The 25,389-nt window shown below is 31.6% G+C and overlaps 2 protein-coding genes across 2 annotated transcripts; both read left to right on the forward strand.

The window, feature by feature from the left end:
• Positions 1 to 1,058: 1,058 nt before the first annotated feature.
• On the forward strand, positions 1,059 to 7,994 carry LOC25491240 (mannosyl-oligosaccharide 1,2-alpha-mannosidase MNS1). The gene is made up of 14 exons (XM_013599123.3): positions 1,059 to 1,584; positions 2,653 to 2,700; positions 3,061 to 3,249; positions 3,486 to 3,598; positions 4,062 to 4,127; positions 4,258 to 4,429; positions 5,209 to 5,298; positions 5,402 to 5,526; positions 5,675 to 5,740; positions 6,025 to 6,133; positions 6,234 to 6,332; positions 6,768 to 6,848; positions 6,922 to 7,092; positions 7,308 to 7,994. Exons 1-14 carry the CDS (start codon positions 1,420 to 1,422, stop codon positions 7,545 to 7,547), a joined length of 1,734 nt encoding a protein of 577 aa, XP_013454577.1. The 5' UTR covers positions 1,059 to 1,419; the 3' UTR covers positions 7,548 to 7,994.
• Positions 7,995 to 9,287: 1,293 nt separating this feature from the next.
• LOC25491241 (metal tolerance protein C4) lies at positions 9,288 to 14,501 on the forward strand. The gene is made up of 13 exons (XM_013599124.3): positions 9,288 to 9,741; positions 9,840 to 9,897; positions 10,720 to 10,852; positions 11,135 to 11,190; positions 11,548 to 11,662; positions 11,802 to 11,859; positions 11,950 to 12,068; positions 12,592 to 12,711; positions 12,796 to 12,897; positions 12,978 to 13,050; positions 13,698 to 13,765; positions 14,115 to 14,175; positions 14,254 to 14,501. Exons 1-13 carry the CDS (start codon positions 9,519 to 9,521, stop codon positions 14,382 to 14,384), a joined length of 1,317 nt encoding a protein of 438 aa, XP_013454578.1. The 5' UTR covers positions 9,288 to 9,518; the 3' UTR covers positions 14,385 to 14,501.
• Positions 14,502 to 25,389: the final 10,888 nt, after the last annotated feature.

A 25,389-nucleotide genomic window follows, 5' to 3' on the forward strand; every position in this document is an offset into this window, starting at 1 on the left:
GCAAATGGACCAGCGTCTGCCTTATTATTACAAATGGGTAGATGATTGTATCATTTGCGTGTGTTATCGCCTTTTAGAGTTTAGGGTGTTACACACCAAATATGCGAACAAGTGTGAAACTAGATTACAATCACCAAATCAACGACGAGCCCAAACAAACCTGAACCCATATCTTGAATACTGTAAACATGGAAGCATATCCACTAACTAACAACTCATTGCCTATGAAAACGACAACAACAAGCATCAACAACCATCAAATGAATTGAAATACAAAAAACATCCAAAGTGTTGAGCCAAAGCCTTTTCAAGTCAAAGTGACTGAAGCTAATTTGAAGGAAGGAACACAATAATTGCAGTAAGGAACTGAACAAGAAAACAACAACAACATGACGTAAATCGTCCAAATCGTAAATCTGACAATCTTAGCAACACAAATCCCACCTAAGATGTTAGCGCGGGCTGCATAGATGCAAATGCTTCACTCTAAATCCTTGACGAGTTATGACATATTCCGAACCGACCAAAACCTAGTTCCATAAAACAAACCAAAATGAGATCCAAAAAGGGATAGATCGTACCAGATGAATGAGCAAAAGCGTGGAGAGCAACCCTTAGAAGGGCGAAGAATAACAACGAACCTAAATTCAAAAAACAACACATCTGAAAATGCCACGACGTTACTAGATACACCACACCTAAAAACATGAATAAATAGTCAAACAATAAACTGATTCGTGTTTTCGCAAAAACAAAATGTGTAATAGAAATGCATTTCCCTAAAAAAAAAATACAAATGCATTTGAGAACCACTAGAGCAAGAGTAAGAAATGATGATGCCGACGATGAGATATCGCCGTATCATCATGCGACGTTGAGTGATCCTAGGGTTTGATGTTGATCGCATTACGATGAAGGCGGTGAAGTGGTCGAGTAAATTAACTTTCAATTTAATTTAATTTAATATAATATATTTTTTTATTAAATATGTTTAATTCCTATAGTTTGAGTAAAAAAAAAAGGAAAAAAAAAATGTGTTGAATATTCTTGGATGAAATGAAATGAAATTGTGTTGAAATCGAATTCAACATGAGCCCCATTCCGTAGAAAACCAAAGTCAAGTCTTCTTCAGAGATGCTTCGCATTTGAGTTTTCATCTTCTTCATTCAATTTCGAAGCCATTCCTTTTGGATTGGCTTCGTTGTCACAATTCATTTCCTACCAATTTTTTATTCAAGAAATCAATATAAAATTCAAAAACCTCATCAAGAACCACATCAGACAAATAAATTCGTAGATTACAAGGCAAATTAACAAGATCTTCTTCAATTTCGTTTGTCTTTTAAGGTTGTCTGGTTTTGCAACAACAACAATAACAACGTTGTTGTAAATTCGAAAGATTTTATAGATCTTTTGGAAATGGCGAGAGGAAGTAGATCAGTGAGTAGTGGTAGCAGTAAATGGAGATACTGTAATCCAGCTTATTACTTGAAGCGTCCTAAGCGTCTTGCTATGCTTTTCATCGTTTTTGTTTCAGTTTCTTTTGTTGTTTGGGATCGTCAAACTTTAGTCAGAGAATACCAGGTATTTCTTCATTTGCTTGTGGATCTCATTTTTTGTTTCAATTGTGTGTTTTTGGATATTGCTAAGACCAATTTGGATTAGCTCTTAGTTTATGGGTGCTTCTTACTTCTTAGATAAAACAGGTTTATGATTTTTCACTTAGGAAGAGTGTTGTTAAATAGAGGCTACGATGGTGCTATCGAGATATAGTGTAGTGGAATTTTACTAAATTGATATTGTTATGTGATATGATGTTTGATATTAAATGTTTTCAAATAGTGGCTATGTAGCTTTGTTGTGTAGCGGAATTTGAATAAAACGATATATTCTGCGATCCGTGATTGATAACACTGCTTAGAAAGAACTTTTCATAAGCTTGTAGATATTTATGAACCGGTAAATGAGAGAACTTTGGAAAATATTGAGACGCAGAAGCTAATTTTATCCTAGTAGAGAAGCGGTTTTAGTTTTTTTTTAATAGTTATTGCCTATGATGATGAAGTACCAACACAGACAAGTACACCAGACATGACATTGATACTGACATGCGGACATCGGTAATGATTTGAGAACATGTAATAATTGAATGCAACCACATGTGCATCAACACATGTCGTACGCCCGACGCACCTTCAATTTGAAGCATCGTTGCTACATATTGCAAGATTCGTTTAGTATTTCTCTTTCATAAGTACTTCTTGAGAAGGTTAATATTGCAATGATACTTTGAGAGGTTTTTCGTATATGCAAAATTGAGTATGGTGCGGCTGAAATCAGACTATAGATTTAGAATAGGGTTTACTCCATTTTTATTCGATTATACTAGATAATGAGTAGTTGTTGAATTTTCATGTTCCACTCCTGCCAAACAACCAAATTGGTAGTTATAGAATACTACTACGGCAGGTGCTGATTATTTGGCAAAACTTTGTATGATATATTGTGGGAGTGTTTTTAGTGTATGATTTAGTTTTGTTATAGGTGTACCTTTATTTTTAGAGGGAGGATGAAAATATTTTTGATTTTTTTGGCACTTGAATAACTTGGTTAATTTCACTGCCAGTAGATAACTGTTTTTATTAAATACAGGTTGAAGTTGCTGAGCTACAGAAAGAAATAACCGACTTGCATAATTTGGTAAGAAAATATCATATATGCTTAAACTTTTGCTGCTACATGTGCTGTGATTTTAGTTCCTTAAAACATTCCATTCCATTTCATTTTGCCAATAAATAACAATGAAAAGAAGGAATGAGATGGTCTGCATACATTTGGCACACCTGACACCATTCCTACTTTGTTCTGATTGAAAACCTCCGATGTGAATTTTCGTCTGTCAAACAATCTGGTACAAAACTAAATCTCATATTTTCCATTAGCAAGTGAACACTTTCCTTGTGGCTGTGTTACAGGGCAGAGTTCTTATTTGAATGATTGACTTTTGAAACTATTTTTATTATTTTTTCTTTGGGGGCTAAGCAATTGGAATTGTTTCAGTTGGAAGAGTCAAATAAAGTGCACGGTGGCACTGTCAGGAAGCTTGACTTGAAGGGAAAAACTAACAAGTCCACTAAAGAAGTCTTGGATGATCCCATTGATATCCAGAGAAGGGAAAAAGTAAAAGATGCAATGCTTCATGCTTGGAGTTCTTATGAGAAATATGCATGGGGACAAGATGAACTACAGGTATGGTTAATCTCTATTGCGAACACTCAGCCTTTTAATTTTTTGTTTTATTGCATAATGATCTAATGGAGTGATGTGGTTATTTGGTGACACTTATGTTATATGTTCTAGTAATGATTGTATGTCTTGAATGGTACGTGATATAAATTTGTTTGTTTTTAGTATAATAATCAAACACTTTTCCTGTTAAATTTACACTTTTCTTAATTAACTGTTTTTATTGTTGTCGCTACCAGCCACAGTCAAAAAGTGGTGTCAATAGCTTTGGAGGTCTTGGAGCAACTTTAATTGATTCTCTTGATACACTATACATTATGGGTCTCGATGAACAGTTTCAGAAAGCCCGAGAGTACGTGCAACCTTTTCCCCTGCATATGAAGACCTGATTGTTGTTGTTTTTTGCTTCCACTTCTATATTCATTTTAGAATCATAGTGATCGGGTTGTTTCTAATATTATATTTGGCAAAGGTTCTTGCATATAGAGTAGAAATTTTACTTTTTTTTTTGTTTTCTATTTTTATCTTTCAATTTAATTGCTGTTCTAGATGAACATTTCATGGTTATAGTGTTTAACTTGTATGGTTTGCCTTGTCAAAAAAAAAAAACTTGTATGGTTTGATTCTAATACATGTACTTTTTTGTCCTATTTAACTCTTTATTGCTGCAAATTTTCCTAATTCATATATAAAAGTTACATTAACTTGCTTTAATTACTTTCTATATCTGTATATCTAATGTTCAATTGTGAATTGTGATACTCCTCGTTAGGCTTTATTACATTTCTTGTGACAGTAATACATTATCCTTACAGCTGGGTTGCAAACTCTCTGGATTTTAACAAGGATTATGAAGCAAGTGTTTTCGAGACAACCATAAGGTTACTTTATAAGGTTTACATAGCAGTTTAAAGTCCCTTCCAATTAAAAAAGTATAATAAACTTAACTTGCGTGTTTCACAACTAATGTTTTTTCTTTTCTTTTTTGGATCTATTTTCACCACAATCCAGAGTAGTAGGTGGCCTTCTTAGTACATATGATCTTTCAGGCGACAAAATTTTCCTTGACAAAGCTAGAGATATTGCAGATAGATTACTGCCTGCATGGAACACACCTACAGGAATTCCTTATAACATAATCAACTTGTCACAAGGACGTGCACACAATCCTGGATGGACTGGGGTAAGTTTCTGCTCATGCATTTCAATCCTACTGAACAGTGAACACTTAAGATTTAGGATATTGCTTTCATGTTCCATAGGCCTCAATGCTAAGTTAACTACAAGCCATTTTTTACAACTTTTGTGTCCATAGAGATGTGGCTTTTGTGGGTTTACTCCTTGATCTTAACCTTAAAGCTTGGATATCTTTCATGCTTTATGTAACCTTTCGAACAAAATATAGTACTAGCTTGACATTGGATCTGCTATTTTGTGGCTTGTTTGGATGAGTTTTTAATAGAAGGCTTTTTTATTCCTCCAGTAGTCAATAAAAAACATAAAAAAAAAAAAAAAAAAAAAAAAAAGTTTAGATGCAACACTCTAGAAGTCTTTTTTTTTTTTTTTTTTTTTTTTTTTGTGTTTGAAACTTCTCCATGTTTTCATGATTATCTTTTGCTTGGTCTTTTTCTGTTTTCTTTCATAGACGTGAAAAAACAATGCAGGGACCTTTCTTGCTAAGTATTGGTGAAAGCAATTACTGCTTTCTAATTTTATCCATGGAAAAATAGTATTTCATTTCCATATTTGTATTAGAGGCATGGATATTGGCTAGTTAATTTTGCAAAGATCATTCACATGCCTGATTTTAGGTCAAAGGCTTTCTATGTTAGTTCTACGGGAATATGATTAACCAATTTTAACTCTTATACTAGTTTTGTATTCCTGACTCTGGCTGTGTTGGTCACGGACACTTGAGCTGCTGTATGAGTTTCTGATTCCTTTTTGTCTTCATTTTTCAAGGGTGAGAGTATTTTGGCAGATTCTGGCACTGAACAACTAGAGTTCATTGCTCTATCTCAAAGGACCGGAGACCCAAAGTATCAGCAGAAGGTTTTTAAATTCAACTCCATATATTCAGTTTTTTTTACGGGGAAGGGAGAGGAGTTACATTTTTCTAGCAATGCATCAATTGATTTGCTCCCGGCTTTTTCAGGTTGAGAATGTAATAACAGTGCTTAATAAAACATTCCCTGATGATGGATTACTTCCTATCTATATCAATCCTCATAGTGGAACAACAGGCTACTCTCCTATCACATTTGGCGCCATGGGTGATAGGTAGTAACACAATTTAATGACCATCTTTTTACACAATAAAAGCATAACAAACTTCTTCATTAGTTAGTACTATCTGGGCATTGTTAACTTCTAATCATCTTATTCTCTGTGTTAATTTGGTCTAACTTGTGAATGACACCAATTGCAGTTTTTATGAATACTTGCTTAAAGTTTGGGTACAAGGGAATAAGACTCCAGCTGTAAAACTTTATAGGTGAGAATAATGCACCGCCTACTTCATCATGTTTTGCACCCTTTGGTATGAATTATTTCATGCGTTCATTCTGTAATCAAATTGTCATTTGAATGATAGCTAAAATGGATTTTACTTCTTTGGATCAACGAAATAATTATGTTTTTTTGTATTTTAATTGTCATGGTTAAAGACCTTACAATTTTTATTTTCAAATAAATGTAGAATAGGAAGATAAAGAATTAGAAGTTTGAACTGTTCTTTGACTGATTTTTTCTTCCATTTCTTTTTAATCTCCACAACAGAGATATGTGGGAGAAATCAATGAAAGGCCTGTTAAGTTTGATTCGGAAGTCAACGCCGTCTTCCTTTACTTATATATGTGAGAAGAGCGGAGGATCTCTCACCGACAAAGTATGATATTGCATTGCAATACTGGTGTTGCCGCGTTTAATATTTACCATTGATGTATTGGATGAAAGTATAATTTTTTCATTCAACCGAGTACCTGCAGATGGATGAACTAGCCTGCTTTGCTCCAGGGATGATTGCTTTGGGATCGTCTGGTTATGGTCCTGATGATTCACAGAAGTTTATGTCACTTGCTGAAGAGGTTTGTTTTAATAGAGCCATTTGAAAAGCCTTAATGTGCTTATTCTGTTGACTAACTTATTTTATTCTTGACCTATCAATATACTAAAGCCATGTTTGGATAAACAGCTTAATTAAGTGCGTATACTATAAGTGCTAATCATATATAAATGCTTTTTTATAAGCTATTTCTATAATAAAAGATAAAATAAGGTCAAATTGTTTTCACTTATAAGTGGTTTTCATAAACTATCATGGAGAGCTTATGAAAGTAAGCTGAAAACAAGTATGGACGTATCATAAGCTATTTCCATAACCTCTTCCAAACCATCTCATAAGTATTTATGATAATCAATTAGTTCAATTAAGTCAATCCAGACTCACTCTTATGTTTTTCACATCAACTTAGTTTAACCATCTTTATGAAGTTGTTGTACTCATGAGACTTTATTTGCAGCTTGCTTGGACATGTTATAACTTCTACCAATCAACTCCAACAAAATTGGCTGGAGAGAACTATTTCTTTCATTCTGGAGAGGTTAGTTACTAGTTTATTTAAGATATGCAATTTGAAAATTGTGTGATCTGAAATTCAATTCTGAATTTTTAAGGACATGAGTGTGGGTACATCATGGAATATCCTAAGGCCAGAGACAGTTGAGTCACTCTTTTACCTTTGGCGCCTAACCGGCAACAAGACATACCAAGACTGGGGTTGGAATATATTTCAAGCTTTTGAGAAGAACTCTCGCATAGAGTCAGGCTATGTTGGACTAAAGGATGTAAGTACACCTCAGTTTCACATTTAATTATATGTTTGTGCTTGCGTTATTGTTGTTTTGTACTCTCTGTCTTGAGTGTCACTTTTGCAAAAAAAAAAAATGTCTCACAATAAGGGCCACTTTGTTTTTTTTTAATATATCATTACTCCCAAATCAATACTATGTGCATCACTATTTTTAGCTTCTATATCACATGTTGTTGTCTCACTTTCAAGGTTAACACTGGCGTTAAAGACAACATGATGCAAAGTTTCTTTCTTGCGGAGACACTGAAGTATCTTTATCTTCTCTTTTCGCCTTCTTCGGTCATTCCATTAGATGAATGGGTATTCAACACAGAAGCACACCCTTTGAGGATTGTGACAAGGAACGAAGCGGAACCTGTTAAGAACTCAAATGAGAAGCAAAAATCTTTTCCTAGAATAGGTGGCAGAAAGGAAGGTCGGTCGGGTTAGACATCTGTTCATGCTTCTCTACCATGACTAGTTGATGAACCACTTCAACCAAGATTCAAAGACGAGGAATTTGTTCCATTATGGAAGCTTGTAAGATGTCAGAATTCCTTCATCGGGAAGCAATTGTGAAACAGGTTGAGAAATAAGTTCATGTTGCTTCAAATGATGAGTAATATAGGAAATAGAAATAGGTCTTCATATCTTGCAAAATGGGTTTATTCAAGGTGACTTGGCCTTTTTGTTCATTACTGCTTCTTTTAGAATCTTGACTAAAATAGGTTGTGGCCCTTAATTTTATTTTTTGGTGGAACCAAATTTTGAGTGCATTTCATACATGATTTATGTAACTGAGGTCTATACATCTGCGCATTCCATAGAAGACAGATACTATAAGCATTCAATATCTGAGATATACAAGTAGTGTTTTACTTTGATTGTTATTTTAAAGCGATTCTCTGTTTTCAACCGTTTTCCGTTTGTTTCCTCATCAAGATAGAAAGAAGAAAAAAAAAACTTGCATCGTCTTGTTATTGTTGGGGTATAATGGTGAGATTTGATTTTTGTGCACGATGTGATGTATTCAAATTTTGAAATCACCGTATTAGTACATCTTATAAGAAAGATTACAGTACACAATTGTTTACAGTTAAATATAGCAACCAGTATGCTAAAAAAATATTGTTTGCCAAACATATGAACGATTGTGTATTAGATTAGATCAAAATAAAAATATGTATTGTAACATCACTTGCATGAAAAAACAAGAAAGTGAAAAAACAAGACAAATATAATTGAACACAATTTAAATTATTGATGAATATATGTGCATTTGAACATTAGAAAAATTGTGATTGATGACGTTCAAAATTGACTAGAGTCCAACATTAAAAGAAAATAGGCCTATAAATGAATTTATAAATTAGGACGGTTATTACCTTAAAAATCGATTTTGTAAAGATGGGTTAGGTTCGGCTTAAATTCTAAGATTCTCTACGTAAAAAATGTAGTTAATTGTATCTAGTAAATGGTTATTGAGGTAATAGCATCTTGTTATATTAACTAATTATCCACTAGACAAAATTAACCATATAGGGTTGAACCTAACTTTTCACTATATGTTGGTCATCATTACATCATACCAAGACAAATCTCTTTAGTTGAGCGAACACATGCTTTAAATCATATCTTTTTAGCCACGTAACATAAGGTTCACTTTTTAGTTTAGTTGACTGAACTGGTTTCATGAGATATTTGCATATATATGGCAATGACATCTTTGATTTATCCAGACATCTTTCAAAATGAAATTGTAGATGATGCAAGTGTAAGATCAATTTATTTGTGCATGTTAGACGAAACATAAATTGATTGTGTAAACTGATTTTACATTGTTATCTATGAGAATTTGTGCTCGTTTGAAACCACGACACATTTGTTCTAAACGTGAGACATATATTTTATACATGAAATACAAATTTATGAGAATATTAATTTTTTTAATTATATTTTCAAATAAACCAATCAACCAATCCAACACTAACCAAACAAATTAGTTTAGTTCAGTTTCTTTTTAAAAAAAGAATGAAAACCGAATCAAACCAAATGAAGATTTCATCGGTTCAAACTTCGGACATTTACATTTTTCATTTTCTTTTTTGTCATGGTGTAAATAGGATTGCACAAAATTTACAAGTGGCACTTTCCTTTCCATAATTTAGATCTACATACATGGAATTGAGTGAGTGATGATTTGTAAATGAAGGATTGGGTTACTTTACTTAAGTGGAATATTCTAGAATACATACATCACTTTTCCTTCTATCTCAATCTTCATGTTAATGTTAGTGTACACTTTCTACACTTCCACTTCCACCTGCATCTTCAACCTTCAATTCCAAATGCAATAACACCAAATCCCTAATTATTTCACCATCACACAAATTTCGCATTATTTCATCACCAAAGTTCGTAATGTTAACATCCTATAACCTTCTTCGTTCTCGCTTTCGTTGTTCTCATCAACATTGGTTTTGTACCATTGTTGCTCTCAAACCTGAACCTCCTCAACCGCCACCGTTCACCGTCACAACCACCACCACCTCCTCCTATTTGCTTCCTTCTAGACGATTCCTTTTTCTCGGATTTGATTCTCGCCGACATCTTCATCATAGTCATCATCACTCTTTCCATCGAAGTGCGTTTCTCTTTTCTTCTAACGCATTTTTCTCAATAATCGATTATTTTAAGCTTATCCATTGAATTGTTATATCTTTTTTTCTCTCTCTATTTTAGGTTTCTTTACAAGAGCTAAACCAGCAGCTACAATTATTGAGTTCAACGATAAACACAGGTTTTTACTTTTATTTTTTGTTTTTGTTTAATTTGGCATTGTGTTATTATATACTCCTATAACCAATTTAAGGCTTTGTTTGGATAAGCAACTTATATCACAAACGCTTATTATGGCAAGTGCTTGTGTAAAATATTTCTATAGCAAATAATAAAATAGAGTTAAATTGTTTTTGTGTAAGCTGCAAGCTGTTTTCATAAGCTATCTAGGAAAATTTATGAAGATAAGCTGAAAAACAGCTTATGAAAAATGTCATAAGCTGTTTTCTCAAGCTCTATCAAATCGTCTCACAAAACTTGTGTATGTAGATAAGCTCAAATAAGCCAATCCAACAAGTCCTTATTTCTGTATCAAAAGATAAAATGAACTTAAATTGTCTAATTTCATAAGCTGTTTTCATTAGGTGCAAAATAGACAGGGGATTGCATAAAATTTAATTTGGCATTATGTTATTATATAATGAATTTAGGGTCTGTTTGGATGAGCTTATATATATAGACATTAGCACTTATGAGACTGTTTGAGAGAATTTATGAAAACAGCTTATTACATGTCCATAAACTCTCGAAGTTAGCTTATGAAAGCAACTTATAGATTATACGAAAACAATATAACGTTATATTATCTATTGTTATAGAAACAGGTTATACGTAAGCGTTTATGCTATAAGCTGCAAATCAAGCTGTTTATCCCATCATAATTGCTATGGAAAAATGTTTCGTGTTTGTCATTTCTATATGATGTTACTTTTTCCTAAATGTGTGATGTGAGTGAGATAACGCTACTTGTATAACTTTTGTTTTGCTTTTTTATTTATTGTAGTCAGCGAGCTGTAAAAACTGCATTGTGGTGTAACTTTCTTGTTTTTTCACTCAAATTTGGAGTATGGTTAGCTTCCTCTAGTCATGTTATGTTAGCTGAAGTTGTGCATTCGGTTGCCGATTTTGCAAACCAGGTAAATTTGTTGTTGTTGTTTGATAGGTTCCTTAGGCTGTGTTTGAAATTTGAATTGATGGAATGGAGTGGAATAATAATATTATGACCCTTTGTTTGAATTTGTTTAAAATAGGATTGAAAGGAACATGATGGAATGCAACTCCATTCCATTTCCATCATGCCCAACATTTTATTAGATAGTTTAGCATCTCTTTTCATTATATTCCACTCCCCAATTAATGTCCACATGGCCATAATGTAATTCAGAAACTAATAATATGATACATATCTTATTTTGTAGGCGCTACTTGCTTATGGTCTATCTAGCTCTAGGCGTGCACCAGATGCTATTCATCCGTAAGTTACATAATTTTGATTGCATATTGTCAACCCCCCAAAGAAAAACAGAACATTTGTTACACATTCAGTGCCAGGCTATTTTCAATTATTAGATATGCATTTACATGTGGTGTGATTCATGAGCTATTATTTATGTAATGAATGAATATAGTTAAGCCTTATCTCTGAAATTGTGCTTCCATTACTAACTGTGCAGTGCAAAATTTAAGAAGCCTCAATGTATGATGAAAATTTATTCTATCCATTTCTATTTCATGGTATTAATATGAATTAGGATATGGCTTCTGTCTTTGCATTACGTGGGTTTGTAATTTAATACATGCGGCGTAATGGTGATGTCTTCTATTTTTACAGTTATGGATATTCCAAGGAAAGATTTGTTTGGTCATTGATATCTGCTGTTGGGATATTTTGTCTTGGTTCTGGTGCCACGGTTGTTAATGGAGTTCAAAACTTGTGGGTTGCACAGGTATTCAACCAAACTGATATTTGAAATGTTTTCATTCAAATTCTTTCATCGCAAGCTTTTTTCATTTTTCTTATTTTGATTATTGGTCTGTGAATTGTCTCTTATTTACTTTATTGACTTTGGAGAAATTCTTTTCCAGGCCCCTGAGAATATGCAATTAGCAGCTTTGGTGTTATGTGGTTCATTCGTCATTGAAGGTACTATTGTCTGCATTTGCAATCCGGTGCAATCTAATCTCCTTGATCTGCTCTACACCTTTCATTTTTTAACGGGTATTTTTTTGTTAGGTGCCTCTCTTATTGTTGCGATTCAAGCTGTCAAGGAAGGTGCAAATGCAGAGGGAATGAAATTAAGAGACTATATTTGGCGTGGACATGATCCTACATCTGTTGCAGTAATGACAGAGGTGAGCTAGGATTCTCAACAGTGCTGCACCCTCTGCAGCAGCAAAAAATGTATAAGAGAGAGAAGATAGACAGTAGACGGGGAGATAATGAAGAGAGAGGGAGATAAAAATCATGAGGGATGGAGAGGTTGATAGGTATGTAGAGGACGGTGTGCTTCAAAGGATTCAAATGCAGGAGGGGGTGGGGGGAGGAGGGTTTTGCATAAATCACTTATCACAATTCAGCTATTTTTTTCGTCGGAAACTTTTAACTAAAGCTAGGCACATATTTCCAGCTATCTCACTAAATGGAACTTCATTTTATACACTCCTCAAGGGCCATGATAAAGAAAATGTATTTTTAGTCATTTGTAGGGGGAGTGACTTGAAGCTTTTATCGCCAACAGTTGTTTATTAATCTCTCTACTGGGTTTTGCGGCAAGATTTTGTTTGGCTATTTAGTTCTTTTTCTTCAAATTCCTTTAGTAACGGATTAAGATTCTGTCCTTGCATTCGTTCTTATAAATACTTGCAAATTATGCAGGATGGTGCTGCAGTAACTGGCCTTGCTATTGCTGGGGCATCATTGGTGGCAGTGCACTATACCGGAAATGCCATTTATGATCCCATAGGCTCAATCTTGGTTGGCAACTTACTTGGAATGGTAAAGAGGGTTCACAAGACAGCAAATGTTCCCAATTATTTGGTATCAGTTTTTGTTTAATATTGTGCTGAATTAACCATGCAGGTAGCCATATTTCTTATCCAAAGAAACCGACATGCTTTGATTGGTAGAGCTATGGACGACCACGATATGGAAAAAGTACTCCAGTTTTTGAAAAAAGACCCGGTACAACCATTCTAATTTCTACTAAAACTGCATTATAACTCTTCGGCATTCATTTTACTAATGTCACTTTTATCCTTTAGGTTGTAGATGCTCTCTATGATTGCAAAAGTGAAGTTATTGGGCCTGGATTCTTCAGATTTAAAGCAGAAATAGGTTATCCTTCATTGTTGTTCTCGACTTCTATCTAGTTTAGGCTTTGGAAGTAATTCTAAACTTTACATTTGTTTTAAATATGGGCCCATTTAATGCTTTTTTAAAGAGATAAAACTTTTTTAAACTAAAATATATTTTAAAAAATTATAATGTATGGTCTTGGCAGTTATTGACATGAAAGATCATATTTTATGTCAATGATATATGAGATTCTTGTATATTTGACATCCTGTAATCATTATGGTTTATATCATGTTATTGTTTTCAAGTTTCAACTTAAATAGGATTACTATCTGTACACAGTTCTTTTTAGCATTTTCCATTCTCACTTTCTATTATAACTAGTGTCAGCTGTAGAGTAAAGGTACTTGTGATGCTGAATGAATGAAGATAGCCACTTTTGTGATCGATTTTTATTTTATATATTCCTAAGCTAGTCCTTTTTAGTTGTAGGAAAAAGCACTAAAACTTGAGATTTTCGCCCCAACCTCCCAAAAAGTTTTTCTATTTTTCACAAACTTTTTAATTGAAAAGGCACTTCTAAAATTGCAAGGATAAACAAATGACCCTAAGTTGGAGTATTATTATTGTATATAACAAATCCATTAATATTTCAAATTTTTAATCTGATCATCTTAATGGAACAGATTTTAACGGAGAGATGGTGGTGCAAAATTATCTTCAAAGGACTGGACGTGAGGACTGGGCCAAACAGGTTGATACTCTTTATAATGTTCATCTAAAACCTTAAACAATGTGTTGTATGTTCTGTTGTCGTGTCTATTGTTATTCACAGATGTTTTTGATTGAATGACACCAGTTTATAATATGTGGTTGGTAATGTACATGAAACTATCCTTGGGCAACACATCACTTTGAATTTAATATAATAAAGGCCAGCTCTTGGTGCATCACTATTGACTAGTTTAGGTTATCCCCTGTCATAATCATTCTACCCTGCTTCCCCTGCCAATTTACATTTTAATCTTTAGATATATAACTATTGTAAGGTTCTAGTTGATCTAGTATTACCTCTCAGTTTTTAATTTTATTATTATTTACAGTTTCGTGAAGCTGCAAAGCTGAGTGACGATGCTGCCTTGACAAACATTATGTCAAATTATGGTATGCTGCAGTAAACTGACCCTTATAATCTAGCTGATTGAGAAATAATTACATGCTTACCACTGTGAGTTTATGCAGGTGAGGAAGTAGTTACAGCATTAGGAAGTGAAGTTGATAGGTTAGAGAAGGAGATCCAGAATCTTGTTCCTGGTATCCGGCATGTCGATATTGAGGCCCACAATCCAACAGAGTCATCTTTGTCAAGTTAAAATTTTCAATATATTAAAGATCTCACTCTCATTTATCTTGTCAGTGCATTTATGAATGTTATTTTGCTTCATCCATTATCACGAGTTAAGTTTCAAATAACATAGATTAGTTCAAAACCGGTGGATCCATTTTTTCCTCATAACCTAAACATAAATGATTTTTGGACACAATTTTTGACATCAGACACCGTAGTTTTGATTTTATATTAATATTTGCTCCCACCTTGGATGATGAGAAAAAGGCACTAGCGTGTATTTTATACGGTGTCCCACATATGATGTCAACTTTTTGTGTCCAAATAACAGCTCATTCAGGATTTGTGAAACAAATGTCGGTACAGCCTTGGGTGAGATAGAGCAAAAGTCATAGATCAGAGATAAATTTTTAACGCTAATCTCAAAATGAATAAGTGTGTTTGGATTTTGCAATATTCATATTGGTGATGCACGATTTGGCCAAGACAAGCTGCAGTCCCCAAATATGCACCAAGTTGAAGCTGTGGCTTTTCATGTGTTGGAATTCCTCTCACTTGCAGCAAACACCATACATAATTCATTCATTTAAAACATATATAAGTCATTTACATTAAACGTTGGTAACCTACTTCATTTTATACTCTAGCCTTTACTTTGGATATAGAATCTGTGATCATTGCTTAAAAATTGAGATTTGACTAGAAATGTTTGGTATGATTAATCGACCAGGGAAGAAGAAAATTAAATAGAACACTGGGGTGTACCATACAATTAAGCGGATAATGCTAAGAAATAGAACCCACGTTTGCTGAAGTCGCTGACGATGAACATTCATGCAGTCACAAGATCTGTAATGTCGATTGAGATCGTTTGGACAGTCTAAACAACAATAAGTTTTTGATATTCTTTTCTTCAAACTAAAATTAAGAAAATTGAGACATGGATCATCTATCTTATTGAGATCAAATAGAGCACATACCCTAACTACGTGAGTTTCTGTCTGCCATGTCTTCAAAAAAAACTAAAAAATTGCAAAGAAGTCACATCTTCATCTATCTTAGCCATTGTCTCAATATGGTGGCACTGGCACTGGCACGAGCTCCCTTTATGAATAAGAATAACTCTTATTCCCTTCTTGCAATCACCAAGAAAATCACTTGTAATTGAAAAATCGCATCACTCTTTCCCTTTACTCTCAACATGATTTGAAGCACAAAATATCACGGGAAATTATTTTCCATCATTTAACCTTTTCGTATGCCCCTATTTCGAACTCTAAAATTCAAAAAAATGGAGGGTTTATGAGTGTTTTACATTTTGGAATGTATAATTTAAAATTCAGTATGGCACATGAGAAACCAATAAGATGAGATAAGAAATTTTTAAATATTACTAAGGTGTGTGAAGAAGAAGAAATAATCAAAGGAGAACTAGTTCTCGTATTTTATTTGGTACAGTAAAAATGAAGTATTTATGGGTTGTAAATTTGTGTGTTCACATCTAAACTGATTCAAAATAAAATTGTAGATTGATCTAAAAAAAACTGTAAATCGCATAGAACTGAGTTTCGTTTATTGTATTTAAATGTGCTTTTGTGAAAATCGTTTGAATCTAATTTCATATTCATTTTTCAAAACTTAACCGAACCAAGTCGCAAACATATACATAATTAACATATTTTTATTAGGATAATATATTGTATTAATATTTTATTTGTTGACTTTTCATATTTTTAAATAAAACTAAGTTTAATATTTTTTTTTACTATTTTATATGTTTCAAACACAGTCGATCATTATCATTCACAACTATTAATTTTTAATATATTATATGTTACATTTTACATCAAACCTATGGTTTGTGGATAATGTTACTAATAAAATATAGACATTAGGAATGCATTGTCTTGATATGAGTCATGATTGAGTGTGGTTGTTTAAAAGGATCGATTCAATAAATTATTATCGTTGTATAAAAATGTATCTGTGAAGGATATGGTGTTTAGTTGTAGTTTAGAGGAAGTTTGTTGGAGTTAAAGAAGAAAATTATTTCTTTGGGAGGTAGAGCTAGTAGAGGCTTGTAAAGCTTTATTATCGAAAATTACTTTGCAAAGCTTTATTTCGTCGACGTTTTTGATAAATATGATTTAATTATTATAATTATAGGTGATAGAAAATAATTTTTCTCTTAAAAAAACACATTTAACTATTAATTTAATGATTTGGTGTACCAATACACTCAAATCTTTAGGTGTGCCATAAAATTTGCCTTTTTTAATATTGTTTCTCTTCAAAATTAACACTTCTTGTGTTGTGATTGTTTTTTTTTTTTTTTTTCCTTTTATATATTATAGTTTGGCCTTTTGAAAAAAAAATGCAATAAATTGGACTGGATCTGATTCTTTTAAAACGAGTCATCCAAATTGAACAACTTGTAATTTTATTTTTGGATTGGATACTTTTTATCCCAAAATTAATCTAAACTACATGACGAACAACCCCACTTTACACGATGTATATAGGGGAAGAACTCCTCTTATGGATGGTCTCCTTGATAGTGGATTTAACAATCAAACTATAACCCTCGTGGAAACGATACTATACTTACTCTTATTACTTGTTAGTGACTATGTACACTTGCTCATTTGTTTCGACGACAACTATTTTGTATTATCAAGAAGGAAAAAATTGATTTGACTAAAAAAGAGTTAGTAAAAATGTAGGATAAATATCTGTCACTAGAAAATCAAAGAAAATATATGGATCATACAACAGCCATGATCAAAAGAATTTGAAGTTTTGGGTCTAGATGGAAAAGATGAAGATTTCATATTGTATCCTCAAATATTATCATACAACTATTAAATTACTTCAAAGTTTAGTGTGAACTAAAAGTATTATCACACCAATATTATGCAATAATACTTTCACTTCACTGATTTTGAAGTATTCTAATAATAGTGTACACTATTTGAATATACAATATTTAATCCAACTCTCCCCCATCTAGACATAATAACTTTAAAATCTTATGTCATTACTATAATATAGAAAAAATTGATTTGACTAATAAAGAGTTAGTAAAAATGTAGGATAAATATTTGTCACTAGAAAATCAAAGAAAATATATGGATCATACAGCAGCCATGATCAAAAGAATTTGAAGTTTTGGGTCTAGATGGAAAAGATGAAGATTTCATATTGTATCCTCAAATATTATCATACAACTATTAAATTACCTCAAAGTTTAGTGTGAACTAAAAGTATTATTACACCAATATTATGCAATAATACTTTCACTTCACTGATTTTGAAGTATTCTAATAATAGTGTATACTATTTGAATATACAATATTTAATCCAACTCTCCCCCATCTAGACATAATAACTTTAAAATCTTATGTCGTTACTACAATACAGAAAAAATTGATTTGACTAATAAAGAGTTAGTAAAAATGTAGGATAAATATTTGTCACTAGAAAATCAAAGAAAATATATGGATCATACAGCAGCCATGATCAAAAGAATTTGAAGTTTTGGGTCTAGATGGAAAAGATGAAGATTTCATATTGTATCCTCAAATATTATCATACAACTATTAAATTACCTCAAAGTTTAGTGTGAACTAAAAGTATTATTACACCAATATTATGCAATAATACTTTCACTTCACTGATTTTGAAGTATTCTAATAATAGTGTATAATATTTGAATATACAATATTTAATCCAACTCTCCCCCATCTAGACATAATAACTTTAAAATCTATGTCATTACTACAATACAGCCCCAGAGTTTGTTTGAATTTCTTACAAACATATATTTGCCCTATTTTCTCAACCAATTCTTTGTTAATCATATCTGATTTTTCCTTCTTGACAATACTAAATACTAATTTGACAAATAAATGTGACCCGTATTCATTTATCTTTTTAAGATATACTTTTCTACAAACGCAAAGTTTTGACACGCAAAGAATGGAATGTCAAGGGAGTGACCTGACAGTCATGCTAATTTATCTTTTTGTCCCTTGGTTTCAACACAACTTTGTTCGTTTGCAACTACTATTAATCCACTTGATCTACATTAGTCCACAACAATAGGAAAACAACACCCATGAGAGACAAATTCTATTGAATCTCCACAAGAACCAATTTCATAAATAAGCAACTAGTTAAAAAATCAAAAGACGTAAACATTTAAAAATAAGAGAAGTAAACCCCATAACCAATGTTTGAAAACATCAACATTTTAATTGACTACAATCACTTCAAGATGAAACGATTCCCAGATCAGGTTAAAAGTGATAAGATTTACAAATCATAAAATATTACACCAGTTTTTTTTTTTTTTTTTTTTTGTGTGTGTTAATGAACTGCATTCTTGAAGTTAAAGCATTAAAAATTAATCATTTGACCTTGAACATTCTCTTTCATTCAAAATCCACTAGGAAATACAATACAACCAAAAGAACCAAGTTGTGATTAACAACACAACAAATGTTATATCATCATGCATTAACAATAAATCGTTTAAAAAAAAAAAAATCCATAATGTAAACCCTACACTTTTATTCCCCTCTAAAAATTGATTCAAACAAATTAAATTTAAAATATCTCATTTCATCTCCCCTCCACAACTCCCAACTAGATAGAACCTTGTGGTAAACAGATGATTCTTTAAGTCACATTACCCTTTCTAGTGTGTCCTAGCCTTAAACGTAGGGAGTTGCTCATAAACAATGAATTTGCCACAAACATAACCCATTCTACCATTAGAGAGAGAAAGAAATATAAAGAGAATAAATGAAAGAAGTGATAGGTTGATGATATGAGTGTGTAAAAAGCAAGGGTGTACAAATATAATTGTTTCCAATTATAACGGTAAGAGTAGTTTATTACTATTTTGTTAGTAGAAAAATGATTTATGATATTTTTATCATTTCAACTCAATGGTTGCAAGAAAAAGTGAAGAAACTCCACGAAAGAAGTAAAAGGTTATGGTGTATTGAATGAATGTAAACATACACAGAAAATGTGTATTTATAGTACTACGCTAGTCTATGTGAACCTCATGCATATCATATGTATTGTATCTAGCCTAATTCTAATTGCTTCAGTTTTATCTTCACCTAAATTTTCTTTTAATCCAAGAGAGAGAAGAGAGAAAAGAGTTAGTTAATCCAAGAGAGAGAGGGAGAGGGAGAGAGAGAGTAATAATTTTTGAGAGATAAGAGTGCAAAAATTGGATGAGAGAGGAGACCAAATGCATAAGGTACTTCTGCATGCAACTCTCTGATTGTTTTTTAGTAGAAAATGGAAAAAGTTAAAATGAAATGAGAAAGAAAAACTAAGATGATGATGAAAATGTCAAAATAGTAGTTGAGATGTTGTCCGGTTTGTCCTTTAATTTCATAGTATAGTTGATCATTCTGTTTTTTTTTTTCTTTATTATGTTTTTGAGTTTTTTTTATTTGATAAAACGATGTTTTGTCTTGAGATAATATCTTATAATATTTTTTTTTTTTGAAGAGGCTAAAATAATATCTTATAATTAGGGGCGAATTCCTTTGTATTGGTGTGGTAGCTTTGGCTACCCCAAAATTTTTATTTATATTCAATAATTGAGTATATTAATATAGTTAGCTACCCCAATAATATATTTTTAGCTACCTCAAACAAATTCATTTGCAAAAAATTAGCATAAATTAAAAGGCTAAAAAATTATTACTTGATTAATAAACTTATTTGTTTTATTTTGACATTTCGGTCTCTAGAAACAACTATAGTAACATTTTTAGCAATAAAATTTATCAAGTGTCAAACAAAATGAACGATAGTTGAATACACATAGCTTATTTATTTACGTCAACAAAAAATTGTCAGTCTATTTACCAAATATTCAATTATGAATATATTTAACACCTTGAAGCTTGATTTTATAGAGATTAAACATATTTAACTCTTAAATTTAATATATTAATTTTTTTTTAAAAAAATCTTAGCTTAAAAAAATTTCGTTGTATTTGGCCTCTCATAAAAATTACTCTAGCTTCGCGGCTGCTTATAATATTATAAAAAGAAATCTTACATTCTTACCTTGTGAAATTGATGAGATAAGTAAGCTTAGATTATGTTCATTGTTATAGTTGAGGAAGAGATTATTAAACATTTGATTTACTATTTTAGGGGATATAAGATTGATTTGGTGACTAGGGTAGGGCAAATTTGGAAGAGGCCAAAACTCAAACCAGTGGTTGCAAAAAGACTTGATGGAGCATGTGAGACCTTTCAATCACAATTGGAACTATCCTCTCACTCATATATAATGATACTTTTGGGATTTATTGCTGTAATGTTCAATTATTTATTTGCATTTCAATAAATAGACACACTTTTTAACCTGTTTGCAAATGAGGAGTTATGCAAAGGATAAGGAATCCGTCTAGGCAGTTTTCAGAATTTTGATGAAATTTCAATCTATGCTTGATTTAGTTTTTTAACTTCTCAGTTTTTGTTTTTAAAATTGGAAAGTATGCATAAAGAGTTAAGCTTAATAATTTGGTGGCTTAATTGATTTTGTACTTTACTAATGACTATTGGTTTGATTATAATTAGTGTTTTTATATATCTTGAGTCGTGCTTAGTGTATCCATAGTAGTCTTTACTGATGAATAATTTCTTGTAGAAATACAGCTAAAGTTGGACAAATAAAGTTGAATTCTTTTCTTCAAATTAGATTTTCCGCATATGCAATAACCCACTTATTTGAGTAAAATTAATGTGTTCATATTAATCAAAATTTAATTAGTTTGGCACTATGATTAATTTTACTTCAGCTAGAAAATATCATTTTTTTTAAAGAAGAAAATATCATTTTTAAATGTTCACGTCTTTGTCTTGAGTTTGGTTTACAAAATGGTTTTTTTTTTTTTTTTTTTTTTTTTGTGGTGGTCGAGGTTTGAGCCTTGAACCTTGCATTTAATCCTCACATTTTTATTTTGTAATTTTGATCCTCTAAATTATAAATCACACAATTTCAATCACTCCGATCAATTGTCATCCAATTTTTAATGGAAATGATGTGTCAATTACATGCTGACGTGATATTAATACATTCTTTTTAGGTTGTAGAATGTTGATATGACATTTTATTGACCGTTATATGTGAAACTTAGGTGGCTCTAAAATTTTACAAATTTTTTTTAGGTTAAATAAATTTATGGTGGATAAATATATCAAATTTCATTTTTATCTCCTCTAAGTATACTTGTTACATACGTCTAATTTCTTTTTTGTTATACCATATAATTATACTTTTGTACTTTTAGTTAGTTTAAAATAGCTTTACACCTAAAAATTAGCTTGATTATCCTCTAGTATTAAATGACAGATTTTACAAAATATCATACAAAATATTTACCCAACTCAACCAATACACTGATTTTATTCAATAGTAGTTATTAAATGTAACAATCCGAAATTTTACATTTTTTTTTAAGGAAAATCGAAATTTTACACGTTGATTAAAATTATGAGGACTGCTATTCATCACGACAGATTTTATCAAGAAACGCTCCCGAAATGGTAGTTAGCCAATCAAAATCCTCTCTTGTACAGATCATGCTATCCGGATACTTTCGGGACAACCACTTCGCTACATGCAGCATTTCTCTAAAATTATATGTATCGCATTATGCAATCACTTTGTTACTAAATTCTTGAGTTTTGGCTAAAGCCCATTCTGCTTCCCTATTTTGCTTCCTCTGGAACAATATTTCACTTCTTCACCCATCTCCTCTATTATTCATTACACACACAAAAAAAAAATGCAATTATTACAAAGCTCTGATGCATTTCAATAATCGTAATATAGAACAAGTTGAAAATCATACTGAAAATGAAAAACACGGTGGATTTAGGATTCAGAAGGAAAAAAAAAACGAAAACAGTGTAAAGAGTGAAAGAGGATTCAGAAATTAGGAAAATCAAAATATTAGGACAAACTTGGTCCCTACTAAAAAAGCCTTCAAAAAAAGGGAACAATTGAGTTCTTAACAATAATTAAAAAATAAATAAATACTAAGCCTATTCAACGACTCAATTTTTAGTTAATAATATTGCTATTTGTCATTTAATAAACTGTCTTTTTTTTAGTTAAATTGTCATTTTTAAACTAAAAGAGATAATTTGTTAAATGACAATTAGCACTTTTAAGTTAAAAAATATCATTTTGTCAAAAAAAGAAGTTAAAATACCCATATAACCCTTTACTAAATGTTTAGATTTAACAATAGGGTAGTATCATTTAGGACGATGGCATAATAAATTTCTCAACCATGATCAAATTGTATTTTGACCATTAGAAAGAACACATATTTTATATTAGACTGTGAACAATAGATCCCATTTTCTTCTCCTTTCTCCTCCTTGCCATCCCCTTCATTATTTCAAATCTCATTTTTCCATTTTACTACAACAACAACAATGATTTTTTATCCTATTTTTTCTTAATTTTGCAATAAACTTTCACCAATTGAAAGAGTTTATGGTTTAAAGTTAAAATTGAATTCTATTAAAACTCATGTTTTGCCAAACTCTAATTGCAACTCCATGCAATGCTCAATGTATATGATCCTAATTTCATTGCTCTCCTCTGCAGCATTAAAAAAAGGAAAGCAAAGAAATATTATGAATCAACTTGAACCAAAGGAAGAAAAAAAAAAAAATTATATTCAACTAGAATGATAAATGAAACAATTGTTGTCCTTCAATATAGAGAAATGCGTTTGTCTTTTTAGTTGATTTATATACTTTTTCTTTTCCCAGTTGATTCATATTTTGAGATTGGTGAGTTATATTTCTATTAAGAGTATGCATCCTTGGTTTATATTTTAGTACTTACCTATTTATTTTACGTTTTGTTGGTGAGTCTAAAGTTTTATGAAAATGTGGTCTTATGTTTGTAAATTCAATGTTTTTTTTGTTGTTGTAAAGTTCATTTCAAGGTTGTAAAACTACATTCTTATAAATTTTAAACTTAATAGCAGTTTTAGCCCCCTAACTTTTCCAAAGTTGCGATTTTGGCCTCCTAAAAAAAAAACTACAAAACCGCCCCCTAAGTTTTGCAACTATATCAGTTTTGGCCTTTAAGGCCAATTTTTGATAAAAAAAAATAAAAAAAACTAACACGTGGCACCTCACTTAGGGTGCCACGTCAGCGTTGACCGAGTCAAAATTGGCCTTGGGGGTCATAACTGCCACAAATGCAAAACTTATGGGGCGGTTTTGTAGTTCTTTTTCTTAGGGGACCAAAATCGTAACTTTGGGAAAGTTAAGGGGCTAAAACTGCTATTAAGCCTAAATTTCACTACAAATTTCAATTTATTTTTTATTTCTTTTGCACCCTTTAAAGTTATTTCTTTAAAATATAAAAGCATAAGTTTGGACGTTACATAAAACGAGTCATCCAACCGAACAACATATACTATAGTTTGGTCTTTTAAAAAAAAATGCAATAAATTGGACTGGATCCGATTATTTTAAAATGAGTCATCCAACTGAACAATTTGTAATTTTATTTTTGGATTGCATACTATTTGTCACAAAAATAATCTAAACTACATGATGAACAACCCCACTTAACATGATGTTATATAGGGAAGAACCCTATTATGGATGGTCTCCTTGCTAGTTGATTTAAAAATTAAATTATTAGTTGTTACTGATTGATTAAACTTGCTCATTTGTTTCGACAACAACTATTTTTTATTATCAAGAAGGAAAAAATTGATTTGACTAATAAAGAGTTAGTAAAAAATATAGGATAAATATTGGTCACTAGAAAATCGAAAAAAAATATATGGATCATTCTGCAGCCCTGATCAAAAGAATTTGAAGTTTTGGGCATAGATACGGGAGATCTTCATCCACATTATATCTTAAGATATTATTATACCACTACTAGATTACCTTTAAATTGGTGAAATAAAAGTATTATTACACCAATATTATGTAATAATACTTCCACTTCACTAGTTTTGAAGTATTCTAATAGTAGTGTATACTATTTGAAGATACAATATGTAATCAAAATCTCCCCCATCTAGACAAAAAAAACTTAAAATTCTTATGTCCATGACTACAATATATAAAGCCCCAAAGTTTGTTTGAATTTCCACAAATATTTGCCCTATCTTCTTAACCAATTCTTTGTTAATAATATCTGATTTTTCCTTCTTGACAATACTAAGCACTAATATGTCAAATAATTGCGACCCATATTCATATCTTTTTAAGATATACTTTTCTAACAAACTGAAAGTTTTCACACGTAAAGAAGGGAATGTCAAGGATGTGACGTGACAGTCAGACTAATTTATCTTTTGTCCCTTGGTTCCAACATTACTTTGTTGGTTATCGATTTCATGGTGCTACATATATGTTGGTTTGCAACTACTATTAATCCACCTGATCTACATTAGTCCAAAACAATAGGAAAACAACACCCCTAAGAGGCAAATTCTATTGAATCTCCACAAAAACCAATTTCATAAATAAACAACTAGTTAAAGAATCAACAGACGTAAACATTTTAAAATAAGAGAAATAAACCCCATAACCAATATTTGAAAACATCAACACTTTAATTGACTATAATCCCTTTAAGATGAAACGATTTCCAAATCTGATCAAAAGTGATAAGATTTACAAATCATAAAATATTACACCATTTTTTTTTTTAATGAACTGCATGCTTGAAGTTAAAGCATTAAAAATTAATCATTTGACCTTGAACATTCTCTTTCATTCAAAATCCAGTGGGAAATACAATACTACCAAAAGAACCAAGTTGTATTAACAACACACCAAATATTATATCACGCATTGACAATAAATCGTTCTAAAAAAAATCCATAATGTAAACCCTACAACAGTAGCAAGGATGTGCTTCAAGTAAAATATGGTTTATAAGGTTTTTTTTTTTTTTTTTCCTTTCCCTCCACTTTTATTCCCCTCTAAAGAATGGA

This window comes from Medicago truncatula, chromosome 4 (genome assembly GCF_003473485.1).
Source record: "Medicago truncatula cultivar Jemalong A17 chromosome 4, MtrunA17r5.0-ANR, whole genome shotgun sequence".
In the NCBI taxonomy this organism is placed as follows: Eukaryota; Viridiplantae; Streptophyta; class Magnoliopsida; order Fabales; family Fabaceae; genus Medicago; species Medicago truncatula.

Coding starts and splice junctions, on each gene's coding strand:
- LOC25491240 (XM_013599123.3), top strand. CDS start 1,420: ATGGCGAGAGGAAGTAGATCAGTGAGTAGTGGTAGCAGTAAATGGAGA. Junction 1,585..2,652: donor CTTTAGTCAGAGAATACCAG/GTATTTCTTCAT, acceptor TATTAAATACAG/GTTGAAGTTGCTGAGCTACA. Junction 4,430..5,208: donor ACAATCCTGGATGGACTGGG/GTAAGTTTCTGC, acceptor TCATTTTTCAAG/GGTGAGAGTATTTTGGCAGA.
- LOC25491241 (XM_013599124.3), top strand. CDS start 9,519: ATGTTAACATCCTATAACCTTCTTCGTTCTCGCTTTCGTTGTTCTCAT. Junction 9,742..9,839: donor TCATCACTCTTTCCATCGAA/GTGCGTTTCTCT, acceptor TCTCTATTTTAG/GTTTCTTTACAAGAGCTAAA. Junction 11,663..11,801: donor AAAACTTGTGGGTTGCACAG/GTATTCAACCAA, acceptor ATTCTTTTCCAG/GCCCCTGAGAATATGCAATT.